The sequence below is a fragment of the Anomaloglossus baeobatrachus genome, chromosome 9 (assembly GCF_048569485.1).
Source record: "Anomaloglossus baeobatrachus isolate aAnoBae1 chromosome 9, aAnoBae1.hap1, whole genome shotgun sequence".
NCBI classification, from domain to species: domain Eukaryota; kingdom Metazoa; phylum Chordata; class Amphibia; order Anura; family Aromobatidae; genus Anomaloglossus; species Anomaloglossus baeobatrachus.
Genome location: NC_134361.1, coordinates 220,323,577 through 220,341,765, shown reverse-complemented (window position 1 = coordinate 220,341,765; position 18,189 = coordinate 220,323,577). Strand labels below are relative to the sequence as shown.

At 48.0% G+C, this 18,189-nt stretch overlaps 1 protein-coding gene across 1 annotated transcript; it reads right to left on the bottom strand.

The window, feature by feature from the left end:
- Window positions 1-1,046: 1,046 nt before the first annotated feature.
- On the bottom strand, window positions 1,047-15,283 carry LOC142250761 (organic solute transporter subunit alpha-like). The gene is made up of 7 exons (XM_075322978.1): window positions 15,148-15,283; window positions 14,737-14,888; window positions 14,495-14,568; window positions 14,109-14,264; window positions 13,829-13,940; window positions 4,084-4,336; window positions 1,047-1,661 (listed from the first exon to the last, which is right to left on the bottom strand). The coding sequence occupies exons 1-7, from the start codon at window positions 15,212-15,214 to the stop codon at window positions 1,213-1,215; spliced, it is 1,263 nt and encodes a 420-aa protein (XP_075179093.1). The 5' UTR covers window positions 15,215-15,283; the 3' UTR covers window positions 1,047-1,212.
- Between the last annotated feature and the right edge of the window lie 2,906 nt (window positions 15,284-18,189).

The following is an 18,189-nucleotide window of genomic DNA, read 5'->3' as shown; positions in this document are numbered from 1 at the left end:
CCGACTCCTACATATATTGCTTAGTTAGGTGAAAAATTTATTGTAGTACATGAATATGTGTATGTGAACATCAGACATTTAATAATTTTTATGATACGATAATCAAGATATTTGGATAGAACATAAAATATATTTATTGGAATACAACTTTAGAACACAAAAAACTGTAATAAATTGTAAATATGTAATACACTATGTAATATACAGTAGATTACATATATATCTTGTGTGTGTATATACACTGTGTGTATATAATATATATATATATATATATATATATATATATATATATATATTACATATTTACAATTTATTAGTTTTTTGTGTTCTAAAGTTGTATCCAATAAATATTTTATGTTCTATCCAAATATCTTGATTATTGTATCATAAAAACAATTAAATGTCTGATGTTCACATTGTACTACAATAAATTTTTCACTTAAATATAAGCATTATACTAAATGTTATTATTTAGTAAAATATTCAGCACATTCTGCATTGCACTCCTGTCCCCAATTTATTATATATTTTAGGAGTCGGAGTCGGTGCATTTTATACCGACTCCGACTCCGACTCCGACTCCACCAAAATGAGCTCCGACTCCGACTCCACGACTCCGACTCCGACTCCACAGCCCTGGTGCGGACACTGCTGCGTCCAGAGGAGGAGTCCATGGCTGGGTCTAGAGTAAAATTGAAGTCACCGCCAACCACCAATGTCCCCTCTGCAAAATCAGATAGCTGCGTCAGAAGGGCCCTACAGGTAGAAATCTGATTAGTGTTAGGTAGGTACCAGTTTGCGATTGTAAACATCGAATTTGCGACCTTCAGTTTAAGAAATATATAGCGACCCTGCTCGTCTATAGAGGAGTCGACTATGGTGTGCACTAAGTGTTTATGAAGTGCTATCGATACTCCTTTAGATCTGGCCTCTGGGTTAACACTGTGAAACCATACTGGATAAAACAAACATTTTATGTTTTAAAATGACGATTTGTTCTATTTTTTTTAAATAAAAACTTTATTTATTACAATATTATTGCAAAAAATAAACAAGGTTCTATCCATTGTATGATTGTATGGAGCGTGGGTATAAATGGCGGAGAAGGGAGTGCAGCACATGACGGTCAGAGATCATCTCACATGGATTTAAAGCTTTGGCCACCAGCCATCTTGTGTCTCAGGGTTACGTCTGTTTCGGTGGCCTCAGCTTTCAGACTACTGTTGCATCATTGATGCCAATATAGTTTATCTGTGCTTGTACTTGTAGTCCCCCCTTGGCCGATGCTGGTGGTTTTGCTCCTTCGTAGGTGTCTGCAGGGGTTGTCATGGTTCTCATTTCTATGCCTCGGGTCTGAGGTTTGGCCATACTTGGTCTGGGCAGGTCCACGTTGTTCTGCAGGAAGTCGTACTTGTCAAGTGGCGCGTGCTCGATGTGGCAGAGGGTCTCGTCTCCCTCACTCATGTAATCAGCGTTGGTGCCCACCATGTCCTCATCGGAGAGGCTGTACAGGTCCGGCAGGGTGGTCTGAGAGGACTTGTTATGCATCTCCTCCCGGCTGATAGAGACATTGTCTGAACACGGCTCAACCCTCCGGAAACAATAACGGGCGAAGAGACTGATGAAGAACATCTCCATCGTCACGGAGTAATTGTAGATGGCTGCGGAGGAGAAAAATGGAGATTTACTGAGAAATTCTGATGTCAATTGTGAGAACACAATGTTACATGTCCTGCACCACATTCATGGAGGGGGCAAAGATATGGAGGGACGATGTTCACTATAAAGGGTTTATACCCGGACTCCTGACCGCTCATCGGACTCCTGACCGCTCATCGGACTCCTGACCGCCCACCGGACTCCTGACTGCTCACCAGACTCCTGACTGCTCACCGGACTCCTGACTGCTCACCGGACTCCTGACTGCTCACCGGACTCCTGACTGCTCACCGGACTCCTGACTGCTCACCGGACTCCTGACAGCCCACCGGACTCCTGACCGCCCACCGGACCCCTGACCGCCCACCGGACTCCTGACCGCCCACCGGACCACTGACCGCCCACTGGACTCCTGAATTCCCACCGGACTCCTGACCGCCCACCGGACTCCTCACTGCCCACCGGACTCCTGACCGCCCACCGGACCCCTGAATGCCCCCCTGACAGCCCACAGGACTCCTGACCCCCCACCGGACTCCTGACCGCCCACCGGACTCCTGACCGCCCACCGGACCACTGACCGCCCACTGGACTCCTGAATTCCCACCGGACTCCTGACCACCCACCGGACTCCTGACCGCCCACCGGACCCCTGACCGCCCACCGGACTCCTGACCGCCCACCGGACTCCTGACCGCCCACCGGACTCCTGACCGCTCACCGGACTCCTGACTGCTCACCGGACTCCTGACCGCCCACCGGACTCCTGACCACCCACCAGATTCCTAACCACCCACCGGACCCCTGACCGCTCACCGGACTCCTGAAAGCCCACCAGATCCCTGACCGCCCACTGGACTCCTGACCACCCACCGGACCCCTGACCGCCCACTGGACTCCTGACCGCCCACTGGACTCCTAACCGCCCACTGGACTCCTAACCGCCCACTGGACTCCTGACCGCCCACCGGACTCCTGACCGCCCACAGGACTCCTAACCGCCCACCGGACCCCTGACCGCCCACCAGACTCCTGACCGCCCACCGGACTCCTGACCGCCCACTGGACTCCTGACCACCCACCGGATTCCTAACCACCCACCGGACCCCTGACCGCTCACCGGACTCCTGACCACCCACCGGACTCCTGAAAGCCCACCAGACCCCTGACCGCCCACTGGACTCCTAACCGCCCACCGGACTCCTGACCGCCCACCGGACCCCTGACCGCCCACTGGACTCCTAACCGCCCACTGGACTCCTGAGCACAGACACAGCAGATAGTTCAATGAAAAAAATGAAAGGTAATTTTTTCCACAAATGTATATATCAATGCGCTCAGATCCTTCTCTATAACATGATACCGATGCTATGAATGGTGTTTTCAACATCATCTTTAATTTACACTTACAAGTAGACATTTGTCAAATTGGGGAGGCCCCCTCACCACCAGAGGGCGTTAGATAAAGGATGAACATGGAACTCCCCTTTAGGCCACGTTCACTCATTCAGTATTTGGTCATTTTTGTAGCCAAATCCAGGAGTGGAATAATCAGAGGAAAAGTTAAAGCTAAGCTCAATCTCCTTCCACGTACAAAATGGAGTAGAGAAGGGGTTAAAGCCGTGCATCAGCCAAAAGGAAGAAGTAGAATGCTGATGAAGATAAACTGTTTTATTTCATAGGTCTGCGCGTTTCGATGTAAAAACCTCTTCCTCAGGACCAGTACATCAACATAAAAGGTTTTTGCTGGTCCTGAGGAAGAGGTTTTCACCTCGAAACGTGTAGACCTATGGAATAAAAGAAAATTTATCTTCATCAACATTCTACTTCTTCCTTTTGGCTGATGTGCGGCTTTAACCCCTTCTCTACTCCATTTTGTATGCTCATCCACGTGGGGCTGCAGCAGACACCATTATCTTATGCGCACTAGTAGTTGTGACTATCTCAACCCTTTTCAGGTGAGTGTACACTTAGTTAAACCTCACCGATCTGTTTGGTATTACACTATCAGCGCTCCTTATTTTCAGATTTATCTCCTTCCACCTAGTTTGAGTGACAGCTCCTCAGTGTCCCTCCTCCCGGCTGTGGCTGAGATCTCACACTGCTCAGTACAAGCTGCAGCTATCATTCTGGGTGGGCAAAACCTGTATTCACTGGGATAACGTTTTCACTCTGGATACATTTTACTATCGGGATTATATTGCAGATTTTCATAGTAAGTACACCAGCCTTATCAGGTCTAAGATATTACATGTGTTCTATGTATTGTGAAATCTGATGACAGATTTTGGCCAGTATATTCAGGAAGGTTCCCAAAGCTACGATGCCCCCGTATGTCCTCATCATGGCGCTGTGTAGCCTCTAATGATGGCCTAATGTGCAGCGATAACGCCTAATCTCCTTCTACACAGGCAAGCCACTTACTCTGCGAGCGCGTCTCCACCGTGAAGGGGGGGACACAAGGGATGGCTCCCAGCGCCGACATGGTCTCCAGGATCCCGTTCTGCAGTCCGCACAGGACCAGCACCAGCGTGATGCAGATGAACTTGGACCGCGGGCTGTAACCCTCCAGGGCTTTCTTTGTGGCTTTGTAGAACAGCAGATACCCGTAGAAAGAGAGGAACGTGGACAGGCTGATGATGATGTTGATGTAGGAGTTGGGGTTGGTGTAGTCCACCTGGAAGTCAACAGAGCAGAGGGAAACACCTGCAGATGTGTCTATATAGAGCGGCGGGAAAAACCTGCAGATGTGTCTGTATAGAGAGCGGAGGGAAAAACCTGCAGATGTGTCTGTATAGAGAGCGGAGGGAAAAACCTGCAGATGTGTCTGTATAGAGAGCGGAGGGAAAAACCTGCAGATGTATCTGTATAGATAGCGGAGGGAAACACCTGCAGATGTGTCTATATAGAGCGGCGGGAAAAACCTGCAGATGTGTCTGTATAGAGAGCGGAGGGAAAAACCTGCAGATGTGTCTGTATAGAGCGGAGGGAAAAACCTGCAGATGTGTCTGTATAGAGAGCGAAGGGAAAAACCTGCAGATGTATCTGTATAGATAGCGGAGGGAAACACCTGCAGATGTGTCTATATAGAGCGGCGGGAAAAACCTGCAGATGTGTCTGTATAGAGAGCGGAGGGAAAAACCTGCAGATGTGTCTATATAGAGAGCAGAGGGAAACACCTGCAGATGTGTCTGTATAGAGCGGCGGGAAAAACCTGCAGATGTGTCTGTATAGAGAGCGGAGGGAAAAATCTGCAGATGTGTCTGTATAGAGAGCGGAGGGAAAAACCTGCAGATGTGTCTGTATAGAGAGCGGAGGGAAAAACCTGCAGATGTGTCTAAAGTGGAGGGGAAAACCTGCAGATGTGTCTGTATAGAGAGCGGAGGGAAAAACCTGCAGATGTGTCTGTATAGAGAGCGAAGGGAAAAACCTGCAGATGTGTCTGTATAGAGACCAGAGGGAAAACCTTCAGATGTGTCTATATAGAGAGCGGAGGGAAAATCCTGCAGATGTGTCTGTATAGAGAGCGGAGGGAAAAACCTTAGGATGTGTCTGTATAGAAAGCGGAGGGAAAAACCTGCAGATGTGTCTATATAGAGAGTGGAGGGAAAAACCTGCAAATGTGTCTGTATAGAGAGCGGAGAGGAAAACCTTCAGATGTGTCTGTATAGAGAGCGAAATGAAAAAACTGCAGATGTGTCTGTATAGAGAGCGGAGGGAAAAACCTGCAGATGTGTCTATATAGAGTGGAGGGGAAAACCTGCAGATGTGTCTGTATAGAGAGCGGAGGGAAAAACCTGCAGATGTATCTGTATAGAGAGTGGAGGGAATAACCTGCAGATGTGTCTGTATAGAGAGCAGAGGGAAAAACCTGCAGATGTGTCTGTATAGAGAGCGGAGGGAAAAACCTGCAGATGTGTCTGTATAGAGAGCGAAGGGAAAAACCTGCAGATGTGTCTGTATAGAGACCGGAGGGAAAACCTTCAGATGTGTCTGTATAGAGAGCGGAGGGAAAAACCTGCAGATGTGTCTGTATAGATAGCGGAGGAAAAAACCTGCAGATGTGTCTGTATAGAGCGGAGGGAAAAACCTGCAGATGTGTCTGTATAGAGAGCGGAGGGAAAAACCTGCAGATGTGTCTGTATAGAAAGCGGAGGGAAAAACCTGCAGATGTGTCTGTATAGAGAGCGGAGGGAAAAACCTGCAGATGTGTCTATATAGAGAGCAGAGGGAAACACCTGCAGATGTGTCTGTATAGAGAGCAGAGGGAAAAACCTGCAGATGTGTCTATATAGAGCGGCGGGAAAAACCTGCAGATGTGTCTGTATAGAGAGCGGAGGGGAAAATCTGCAGATGTGTCTGTATAGAGAGCGGAGGGAAAAACCTGCAGATGTGTCTGTATAGAGAGCGGAGGGAAAAACCTGCAGATGTGTCTGTATAGAGAGCGGAGGGAAAAACCTGCAGATGTGTCTGTATAGAGTGGAGGGGAAAACCTGCAGATGTGTCTGTATAGAGAGCGGAGGGAAAAACCTGCAGATGTGTCTGTATAGAGAGCGAAGGGAAAAACCTGCAGATGTGTCTGTATAGAGACCGGAGGGAAAACCTTCAGATGTGTCTATATAGAGAGCGGAGGGAAAAACCTGCAGATGTGTCTGTATAGATAGCGGAGGGAAAAACCTGCAGATGTGTCTGTATAGAGAACGGAGGGAAAAACCTACATATGTGTCTGTATAGAGCGGAGGGAAAAATCTGCAGATGTGTCTGTATAGAGAGCGGAGGGAAAAACCTGCAGATGTGTCTGTATAGAAAGCGGAGGGGAAAACCTGCAGATGTGTCTATATAGGGAGTGGAGGGGAAAACCTGCAGATGTGTCTGTATAGAGAGCGGAGGGGAAAACCTTCAGATGTGTCTGTATAGAGAGCGAAATGAAAAACCTGCAGATGTGTCTGTATAGAGAGCGGAGGGAAAAACCTGCAGATGTGTCTATATAGAGTGGAGGGGAAAACCTGCAGATGTGTCTGTATAGAGAGCGGAGGGAAAAACCTGCAGATGTGTCTGTATAGAGAGCAGAGGGAAAAACCTGCAGATGTGTCTGTATAGAGAACGGAGGGAAAACCTTCAGATGTGTCTATATAGAGAGCGGAGGGAAAAACCTGCAGATGTGTCTGTATAGAGAGCGGAGGGAAAAACCTGCAGATGTGTCTGTATAGAGCGGAGGGAAAAACCTGCAGATGTGTCTGTATAGAGAGCGGAGGTAAAAACCTGCAGATGTGTCTGTATAGAGAGCGGAGGGAAAAACCTGCAGATGTGTCTGTATAGAGAGCAGAGGGAAAAACCTGCAGATGTGTCTGTATAGAGAACGGAGGGAAAACCTTCAGATGTGTCTATATAGAGAGCGGAGGGAAAAACCTGCAGATGTGTCTGTATAGAGAGCGGAGGGAAAAACCTGCAGATGTGTCTGTATAGAGCGGAGGGAAAAACCTGCAGATGTGTCTGTATAGAGAGCGGAGGTAAAAACCTGCAGATGTGTCTGTATAGAAAGCGGAGGGAAAAACCTGCAGATGTGTCTATATAGAGAGTGGAGGGAAAAACCTGCAGATGTGTCTGTATAGAGAGCGGAGGGGAAAACCTTCAGATGTGTCTGTATAGAGAGCGAAGTGAAAAACCTGCAGATGTGTCTGTATAGAGAGCGGAGGGAAAAACCTGCAGATGTGTCTATATAGAGAGCGGAGGGAAAAACCTGCAGATGTGTCTGTATAGAGAACGGAGGGAAAACCTGCAGATGTGTCTGTATAGAGAACGGAAGGAAGAAGCTGCAGATGTGTCTGTATAGAGAGCGGAGGGAAAACCTGCAGATGTGTCTATATAGAGAGCGGAGGGAAAAACCTGCAGATGTGTCTGTATAGATAGCGGAGGGAAAAACCTGCAGATGTGTCTGTATAGAGAACGGAGGGAAAAACCTACATATGTGTCTGTATAGAGCGGAGGGAAAAATCTGCAGATGTGTCTGTATAGAGAGCGGAGGGAAAAACCTGCAGATGTGTCTGTATAGAAAGCGGAGGGGAAAACCTGCAGATGTGTCTATATAGGGAGTGGAGGGGAAAACCTGCAGATGTGTCTGTATAGAGAGCGGAGGGGAAAACCTTCAGATGTGTCTGTATAGAGAGCGAAATGAAAAACCTGCAGATGTGTCTGTATAGAGAGCGGAGGGAAAAACCTGCAGATGTGTCTATATAGAGTGGAGGGGAAAACCTGCAGATGTGTCTGTATAGAGAGCGGAGGGAAAAACCTGCAGATGTGTCTGTATAGAGAGCAGAGGGAAAAACCTGCAGATGTGTCTGTATAGAGAACGGAGGGAAAACCTTCAGATGTGTCTATATAGAGAGCGGAGGGAAAAACCTGCAGATGTGTCTGTATAGAGAGCGGAGGGAAAAACCTGCAGATGTGTCTGTATAGAGCGGAGGGAAAAACCTGCAGATGTGTCTGTATAGAGAGCGGAGGTAAAAACCTGCAGATGTGTCTGTATAGAGAGCGGAGGGAAAAACCTGCAGATGTGTCTGTATAGAGAGCAGAGGGAAAAACCTGCAGATGTGTCTGTATAGAGAACAGAGGGAAAACCTTCAGATGTGTCTATATAGAGAGCGGAGGGAAAAACCTGCAGATGTGTCTGTATAGAGAGCGGAGGGAAAAACCTGCAGATGTGTCTGTATAGAGCGGAGGGAAAAACCTGCAGATGTGTCTGTATAGAGAGCGGAGGTAAAAACCTGCAGATGTGTCTGTATAGAGAACGGAGGGGAAAACCTGCAGATGTGTCTGTATAGAGAACGGAGGGAAAACCTGCAGATGTGTCTGTATAGAGAACGGAAGGAAGAAGCTGCAGATGTGTCTGTATAGAGAGCGGAGGGAAAACCTGCAGATGTGTCTTTATAGGGAGCAGAGGGAAAAACCTGCAGATGTGTCTGTATAGAGCGGAGGGAAAAACCTGCAGATGTGTCTGTATAGAGAGCGGAGGTAAAAACCTGCAGATGTGTCTGTATAGAGAGCGGAGGGAAAAACCTGCAGATGTGTCTGTATAGAGAGCAGAGGGAAAAACCTGCAGATGTGTCTATATAGAGAGTGGAGGGAAAAACCTGCAGATGTGTCTGTATAGAGAGCAGAGGGGAAAACCTTCAGATGTGTCTGTATAGAGAGCGAAGTGAAAAACCTGCAGATGTGTCTGTATAGAGAGCGGAGGGAAAAACCTGCAGATGTGTCTATATAGAGAGCGGAGGGAAAAACCTACAGATGTGTCTGTATAGAGAACGGAGGGGAAAACCTGCAGATGTGTCTGTATAGAGAACGGAGGGAAAACCTGCAGATGTGTCTGTATAGAGAACGGAAGGAAGAAGCTGCAGATGTGTCTGTATAGAGAGCGGAGGGAAAACCTGCAGATGTGTCTTTATAGGGAGCAGAGGGAAAAACCTGCAGATGTGTCTGTAAAGAGCGGAGGGAAAAACCTGCAGATGTGTCTGTATAAAGAACGAAGGGAAAATCCTGCAGATTTGTCTGTATAGAGAGTGGAGGGAAAAACCTGCAAATGTGTCTGTATAGAGAGCGGATGGGAAAACCTGCAGATGTATCTATATAGAGAGTGGAGGGAAAAACCTGAAGATGTGTCTTTATAGGGAGAAGAGGGAAAAACCTGCAGATGTGTCTGTATAGAGAGCGAAGGGAAAAACCTGCAGATGTGTCTATATAGAGAGCGGAGGGAAAAATCTGCAGATGTGTCTGTATAGAGCGGAGGGAAAAACCTACAGATGTGTCTGTATAGAGAGTGGAGGAAAGAACCTGCAGATGTGTCTGTATAGAAAGCGGAGGGAAAACCCTTCAGATGTGTCTATATAGAGAGCGGAGGGAAAAACCTGCAGATGTGTCTGTATAGAGCGGAGGGAAAAACCTGCAGATGTGTCTGTATAGAGAGTGGAGGGGAAAACCTGCAGATGTGTCTGTATAGAGAGCGAAGGGGAAAACCTTCAGATGTGTCTGTATAGAGAGCGGAGGGAAAAACCTGCAGATGTGTCTGTATAGAGAGCGGAAGTAAGAAGCTGCAGATGTGTCTGTATAGAGAGCGGAGGGGAAAACCTTCAGATGTGTCTGTATAGAGAGCGGAGGGAAAAACCTGCAGATGTGTCTGTATAGAAAGCGGAGGGAAAAACCTGCAGATGTGTCTGTATAGAGAGCGGAGGGAATAACCTGCAGATGTGTCTGTATAGAGAGCAGAGGGAAAAACCTGCAGATGTGTCTGTATAGAGAGCGGAGGGAAAACCTTCAGATGTGTCTATATAGAGAGCGGAGGGAAAAACCTGCAGATGTGTCTGTATAGAGAGCGGAGGGAAAAACCTGCAGATGTGTCTGTATAGAGCGGAGGGAAAAACCTGCAGATGTGTCTGTATAGAGAGCGGAGGTAAAAACCTGCAGATGTGTCTGTATAGAAAGCGGAGGGAAAAACCTGCAGATGTGTCTATATAGAGAGTGGAGGGAAAAACCTGCAGATGTGTCTGTATAGAGAGCGGAGGGGAAAACCTTCAGATGTGTCTGTATAGAGAGCGAAGTGAAAAACCTGCAGATGTGTCTGTATAGAGAGCGGAGGGAAAAACCTGCAGATGTGTCTATATAGAGAGCGGAGGGAAAAACCTGCAGATGTGTCTGTATAGAGAACGGAGGGGAAAACCTGCAGATGTGTCTGTATAGAGAACGGAGGGAAAACCTGCAGATGTGTCTGTATAGAGAACGGAAGGAAGAAGCTGCAGATGTGTCTGTATAGAGAGCGGAGGGAAAACCTGCAGATGTGTCTTTATAGGGAGCAGAGGGGAAAACCTGCAGATGTGTCTGTAAAGAGCGGAGAGAAAAACCTGCAGATGTGTCTGTATAAAGAACGAAGGGAAAATCCTGCAGATTTGTCTGTATAGAGAGTGGAGGGAAAAACCTGCAAATGTGTCTGTATAGAGAGCGGATGGGAAAACCTGCAGATGTATCTATATAGAGAGTGGAGGGAAAAACCTGAAGATGTGTCTTTATAGGGAGAAGAGGGAAAAACCTGCAGATGTGTCTGTATAGAGAGCGAAGGGAAAAACCTGCAGATGTGTCTATATAGAGAGCGGAGGGAAAAATCTGCAGATGTGTCTGTATAGAGCGGAGGGAAAAACCTACAGATGTGTCTGTATAGAGAGTGGAGGAAAGAACCTGCAGATGTGTCTGTATAGAAAGCGGAGGGAAAACCCTTCAGATGTGTCTATATAGAGAGCGGAGGGAAAAACCTGCAGATGTGTCTGTATAGAGCGGAGGGAAAAACCTGCAGATGTGTCTGTATAGAGAGTGGAGGGGAAAACCTGCAGATGTGTCTGTATAGAGAGCGAAGGGGAAAACCTTCAGATGTGTCTGTATAGAGAGCGGAGGGAAAAACCTGCAGATGTGTCTGTATAGAGAGCGGAAGGAAGAAGCTGCAGATGTGTCTGTATAGAGAGCGGAGAGGAAAACCTTCAGATTTGTCTGTATAGAGAGCGGAGGGAAAAACCTGCAGATGTGTCTGTATAGAGAGCGGAGGGGAAAACCTGCAGATGTGTCTGTATAGAGAGCGGAGGGGAAAACCTGCAGATGTGTCTGTATAGAGAGCAGAGGGAAAAACCTGCAGATGTGTCTGTATAGAGAGCGGAGGGGAAAACCTGCAGATGTGTCTGTATAGAGAGCGGAGGGAAAAACCTGCAGATGTGTCTGTATAGAGAAAGGAAGGAAGAAGCTGCAGATGTGTCTGTATAGAGATCGGAGGGAAAACCTGCAGATGTGTCTTTATAGGGAGCAGAGGGAAAAACCTGCAGATGTGTCTGTAAAGAGCTGAGGGAAAAACCTGCAGATGTGTCTGTATAAAGAACGGAGGGAAAATCCTGCAGATTTGTCTGTATAGAGAGTGGAGGGAAAAACCTGCAAATGTGTCTGTATAGAGAGCGGATGGGAAAACCTGCAGATGTGTCTATATAGAGAATGGAGGGAAAAAGCTGAAGATGTGTCTTTATAGGGAGAAGAGGGAAAAACCTGCAGATGTGTCTGTATAGAGAGCGGAGGGAAAAACCTGAAGATGTGTCTATATAGAGAGCGGAGGGAAAAACCTGCAGATGTGTCTGTATAGAGCGGAGGGAAAAACCTACAGATGTGTCTGTATAGAGAGTGGAGGAAAGAACCTGCAGATGTGTCTGTATAGAAAGCGGAGGGGAAAACCTTCAGATGTGTCTATATAGAGAGCGGAGGGAAAAACCTGCAGATGTGTCTGTATAGAGCGGAGGGAAAAACCTGCAGATGTGTCTGTATAGAGAGTGGAGGGAAAAACCTGCAGATGTGTCTGTATAGAGAGCGAAGGGGAAAACCTTCAGATGTGTCTGTATAGAGAGCGGAGGGAAAAACCTGCAGATGTGTCTGTATAGAGAACGGAGGGAAAACCTGCAGATGTGTCTGTATAGAGAGCGGAAGGAAGAAGCTGCAGATGTGTCTGTATAGAGAGCGGAGGGGAAAACCTTCAGATGTGTCTGTATAGAGAGCGGAGGGAAAAACCTGCAGATGTGTCTGTATAGAGAGCGGAGGGAAAAACCTGCAGATGTGTCTGTATAGAGAGCGGAGGGGAAAACCTGCAGATGTGTCTGTATAGAGAGCAGAGGGAAAAACCTGCAGATGTGTCTGTATAGAGAGCGGAGGGGAAAACCTGCAGATGTGTCTGTATAGAGAGCGGAGGGAAAAACCTGCAGATGTGTCTGTATAGAGCGGAGGGAAAAACCTGCAGATGTGTCTGTATAGAGAACGGAAGGAAGAAGCTGCAGATGTGTCTGTATAGAGAGCGGAGGGAAAACCTGCAAATGTGTCTTTATAGGGAGCAGAGGGAAAAACCTGCAGATGTGTCTGTAAAGAGCGGAGGGAAAAACCTGCAGATGTGTCTGTATAAAGAACGGAGGGAAAATCCTGCAGATTTGTCTGTATAGAGAGTGGAGGGAAAAACCTGCAAATGTGTCTGTATAGAGAGCGGATGGGAAAACCTGCAGATGTGTCTATATAGAGAGTGGAGGGAAAAACCTGAAGATGTGTCTTTATAGGGAGAAGAGGGAAAAACCTGCAGATGTGTCTGTATAGAGAGCGGAGGGAAAAACCTGCAGATGTGTCTATATAGAGAGCGGAGGGAAAAACCTGCAGATGTGTCTGTATAGAGCGGAGGGAAAAACCTACAGATGTGTCTGTATAGAGAGTGGAGGAAAGAACCTGCAGATGTGTCTGTATAGAAAGCGGAGGGGAAAACCTTCAGATGTGTCTATATAGAGAGCGGAGGGAAAAACCTGCAGATGTGTCTGTATAGAGCGGAGGGAAAAACCTGCAGATGTGTCTGTATAGAGAGTGGAGGGAAAAACCTGCAGATGTGTCTGTATAGAGAGCGAAGGGGAAAACCTTCAGATGTGTCTGTATAGAGAGCGGAAGGAAAAACCTGCAGATGTGTCTGTATAGAGAACGGAGGGAAAACCTGCAGATGTGTCTGTATAGAGAGCGGAAGGAAGAAGCTGCAGATGTGTCTGTATAGAGAGCGGAGGGGAAAACCTTCAGATGTGTCTGTATAGAGAGCGGAGGGAAAAACCTGCAGATGTGTCTATATAGAGAGCGGAGGGAAAAACCTGCAGATGTGTCTGTATAGAGAGTGGAAGGGAAAACCTGCAGATGTGTCTGTATAGAGAGCAGAGGGAAAAACCTGCAGATGTGTCTGTATAGAGAGCGGAGGGGAAAACCTGCAGATGTGTCTGTATAGAGAGCGGAGGGAAAAACCTGCAGATGTGTCTGTATAGAGCGGAGGGAAAAACCTGCAGATGTGTCTGTATAGAGAGCAGAGGGAAAAACCTGCAGATGTGTCTGTATAGAGAGCGGAGGGAAAAACCTGCAGATGTGTCTGTATAGAGAGCGGAGGGGAAAACCTGCAGATGTGTCTGTATAGAGCGGAGGGAAAAACCTGCAGATGTGTCTGTATAGGGAGCAGAGGTAAACTAGGTAGGTAATATTACGTCCATCGTGGGGACGGAGCATGACTCGGCCCTTCAGTTAGTCATGTGGCCACTAGAGGCGCTGCGTTAGTGATAAGAATGAATGTCCTCCATGTTTTCATACTCACATCCCCATAGTCATACTTCTCATCAGTCCAGAGGATGAGGCCCATGAAGAACAGGAGGGTCCGCACCACTGACAGCTGGTACACGGCAATGTTCATCCAGCGCAGGTTACTCCTGAGACAGAAGAGGACAGGCTGGAGGGTGGGGTAGCACGGCAGCGAGGTCTCATCCTGCTCAGGGGAAGGGTTGGGCCGAATTCACACATCGAACGCGCCGCACACCGAACATCCGTTATCTCCCAATGCCCACACTACAAACATGGCGTCCTTATCCTGTGCCCACCTGTTCACTACGATGTTGGGGAAACAGCAGCAGCAGCAGCAGGGGGGCGGGTTGGGGGCCACCGTCTGACCCCCCAGCTCTTCTAACATTCTCGCTTTACCACCAAAGAAATCTGTTATCAGGTCCAAGAATTTCCAGAGAGTAATGGAGTGATATCTGCAAAGAGACAAGACGGTGGTGAAGACGCCACGTCCGCGAGCTCAGACCCGCAGCTCGCGGGAGGATGGCGGAGCCGGGGGTGATCGGTACCGGGTGCGATGTCATCGGATGTGCCCCTAACAATATGAGATCAGGAATTCTGCAGAACCACCACTGGGGGGCGCTGCTCCACTAGGGGTAACTGGAATTAGGGGGTTTCGCTTCGACTATTCGCTATTCGTACTTACATGGAAGCCACAAAGTTACAGATGGAGGAGGAGCGGGGGATGTACATGCCGATAATGGAGGTGATACAGATTACCTGGCCAATGAGAAAAAAAGGATCTGTTAACCCATAATCTGCCAAATGGCGCTCATTTTTCATATTGAATGTTGTACTGATTATGTCCCGGGATCATGAGACTATATTAACCCTTCTTCTCCCTTATCTATACATCTTTTAACTCTTTGCGCCGTTCTTGATCCTCACCGGATATACTCCGAGGATCCACAGGTACAGACAGGTTCTCCGCGTGCTCCGAATATTCCGCAGGAAAAATCCCATCTCTTCCAAGAATAAAGCCAACTGAACGCAGCCGACCAGGACGGGAATGAGGAATATCCACAGGTCCTTCTTGATCACTAAGGACACAGATAGAAGAGGCGAATAGGACAGAAGCGCAGACCTGGGGGCAATCAGCAGGGGGCGCCCTCCTGAGAACGTGGTGGTACAATACGGAAAGCCCACCGGCTCAGGAATGACCTCATGCTACCAAAGAAGTGTCCGACTACGACCATTGTGTCCCCGATGTGTGGCCCCAGTACAGGAGCGGTGTGGCTCCATAGAGCGCCATCTGCGGGGCTGTGCACCCTATAGGCTGATGTATAAGAGCCGTCCTACCTTGGAAGAACTCGGATGATAGGGGGAAGCTCCCCCCATCCATGGAGCAGTTGGTCCCCTTCCCCATGGTGAGCTCCCGTCCTTCCTGTTATTCTTCTGGGCCCTCCATCTTTTCTGGGCGGCCTCTCCCCATTTCCCGGGTCATCCGCCTCCTTCTTGGATCCTGAGGATGCTCCCAACCTGTGGGATTAATCATTAATAGGGGCTGAGCAGGCGTCCAGGTAACTGACTGAAGTCCACGGGTGACATCTACCTGGAGAAGGTGCCGTTCACACCCGCCCCCATTGATCATCACTATGGTGCCGCACTACCTGGAGACGGAGATTGTGAGGTGACCCTGAAATCCAGACGTCCTACACCGGGGCACGTCACCGTGAATGTGGCCGGTCCCACGATTCCTACAATGGTCCATGGGCTCTGGAGTAAATAAAGCTTATTAAGTCACACCCCGGCCCCTGGGTACAGAGCCCCCCAAATATAAGGCAATAGAAAATATCAACTATCGATTGGCAAGAGCCTCCCACCTGTATATTATTGGGATTTATATATCACGAGTCAATAAGTGACCCCGAAACATGCACGGTCATCGCCGGCTCCTGGAATGGCCTGACATCTGCCTGACCCCATTTACCACAGCCATCACTGCTGGGATTTATGGCCGCCGGGTTATTACTGTAGAGTAAAGGAAGGTGTGTTTTATGTTTATTGGTGTCTACAAGTAGATTGGATCATTCGAGGAAATCTGGAGCCCTGGCACCAACACTGAGATGAGTGTGTATATATATATATATATATATATATATATATATATATATATATATATATATATATATATATACATATACATACTGTACAGACCAAAAGTTTGGACACACCTTCTCATCTCTAGAACAACTGTTAAGAGGAGACTTTGTGCAGCAGCCTTCATGGTAAAATAGCTGCTATGAAACCACTGCTAAGGACAAGCAACAAGCAGAAGAGAACACAAGGAATGGACATTAGACCAGTGGAGATCTGTGCTTTGCTGTGATGAGTCCAAATTTGAGATCTTTGGATCCAACCACCGTGTCTTTGTAGAAAAGGTGAACGGATGGCATCTACATGGCTGGTTCCCACCGTGAAGCATGGTGGAGGAGGTGTGATGGTGTGGGGGTGCTTTGCTGGTGACACTGTTGGGGATTTATTCAAAATTGAAGGCATACTGAACCAGCATGGCTACCACAGCATCTGCAGCGGCGTGCTATTCCATCCGGTTTGCGTTTAGTTGGACCATCATTTATTTTTCAACAGGACAATGACCCCAAACACCTCCAGGCTGTGTAAGGGCTATGTGACTAAGAAGGAGAGTGATGGGATGCTACGCCAGATGACCCGACCTCCACAGTCACCAGACCTGAACCCAATCGAGATGGTTTGGGGTGAGCTGGACGCAGAGTGAAGGCAAAAGGGCCAACAAGTGCTAAGCATCTCTGGGAACTCCTTCAAGACTGTTGGAAAACCATTTCCGGTGACTACTTCTTGAAACTCATCAAGAGAATGCCAAGAGTGTGCAAAGCAGTAATCAAAGCAAAAGGTGGCTACTGTGAAGAACCTAGAATATAAGACAGATTTTCAGTTGTTTCACACTTTTTTAAGTATTTCATTCCACATGTGGTAATTCATAGTTTTGATCCCTTCAATGTGAATCTACAATTTTCAGAGTCATGAAAACTCATTGAATGAGGTGTGTCCAAACTTTTGGTCTGTACTGAATATATATATATATATATATATATATATATATATATATACATACATACTGGTGGGACGAAGGTATTGAGACCCTTGTCCAAATCACTGAAATTGGGCTTCTATGTCAGCCCTATCGCCCCCTGGTGCATAACATCCAGCCCCATTGCCCCAGTTTATACCATTAGGCCCCATGCCTCCAGTGTATAATCTCCAGCCCATCGCTCCCCGAGGTATAACCTCAGCGCCCCCCCCCCCCCCATGCCATCTGTCTTTACTAAAGTGACAGAACGTCTGGTGGTGCAGCTCTCAGTGATACCAGCGTGTCCTGTAATAGGAGACACCAGGGTAACAAGTCCGTTTATGACGTTTCGTCCTCCTAAATCTTCCCCATCGCCTGTGAGTGATATTATAGAGGAGTGGAAGGAACCGCAGCAACTCAGCCACAAAGTGGAGACCCCGTAACATTACAGAGCAGGTGGCAGAAAATCACCAACCGCTCTGCTGACCCCATAACTGCAGAGTCCAGACCTCCTCTGGTGTCATCAGCACAATCATTTCTCCCACCGGGAGCTTCATGACCGAGCAGCTGCAGCGGTACACCACCAAGCACAACGACGAGCCATGCGTCACGAAGCACAATGCTGAGCCATACACCACCAAGCACAATGCCGAGCCGTACATCACCAAGCACAATGCCGAGCCATACATCACCAAGCACAATGCCGAGCCATACATCACCAAGCACAATGCCGAGCCGTACATCACCAAGCACAATGCCGAGCCGTACATCACCAAGCACAATGCCGAGCCGTACATCACCAAAGCACAATGCTGAGCCGTACATCACCAAGCACAATGCCGAGCCATACATCACCAAGCACAATGCCGAGCCATACATCACCAAGCACAATGCTGAGCCGTACATCACCAAGCACAATGCCGAGCCGTACATCACCAAGCACAATGCCGAGCCATACATCACCAAGCACAATGCTGAGCCATACATCACCAATCACAATGCTGAGCCGTACATCACCAAGCACAATGCCGAGCCATACATCACCAAGCACAATGCTGAGCCGTACATCACCAAGCACAATGCCGAGCCGTACATCACCAAGCACAATGCCGAGCCATACATCACCAAGCACAATGCCGAGCCATACATCACCAAGCACAATGCCGAGCCATACATCACCAAGCACAATGCCGAGCCATACATCACCAAGCACAATGCCGAGCCGTACATAACCAAGCACAATGCTGAGCCGTACATCACCAAGCACAATGCCGAGCCGTACATCACCAAGC

Excerpts from the sequence above, each read along its gene's own strand:
- LOC142250761 (XM_075322978.1), bottom strand. The coding sequence starts at position 15,214 with ATGGGGAAGGGGACCAACTGCTCCATGGATGGGGGGAGCTTCCCCCTA. Across the intron at positions 4,337-13,828 it reads AGAAGTATGACTATGGGGAT|GTGGACTACACCAACCCCAA; the intron begins GTGAGTATGAAA and ends GTTGACTTCCAG. Across the intron at positions 1,662-4,083 it reads GGTGGAGACGCGCTCGCAGA|CCATCTACAATTACTCCGTG; the intron begins GTAAGTGGCTTG and ends TCTCCTCCGCAG.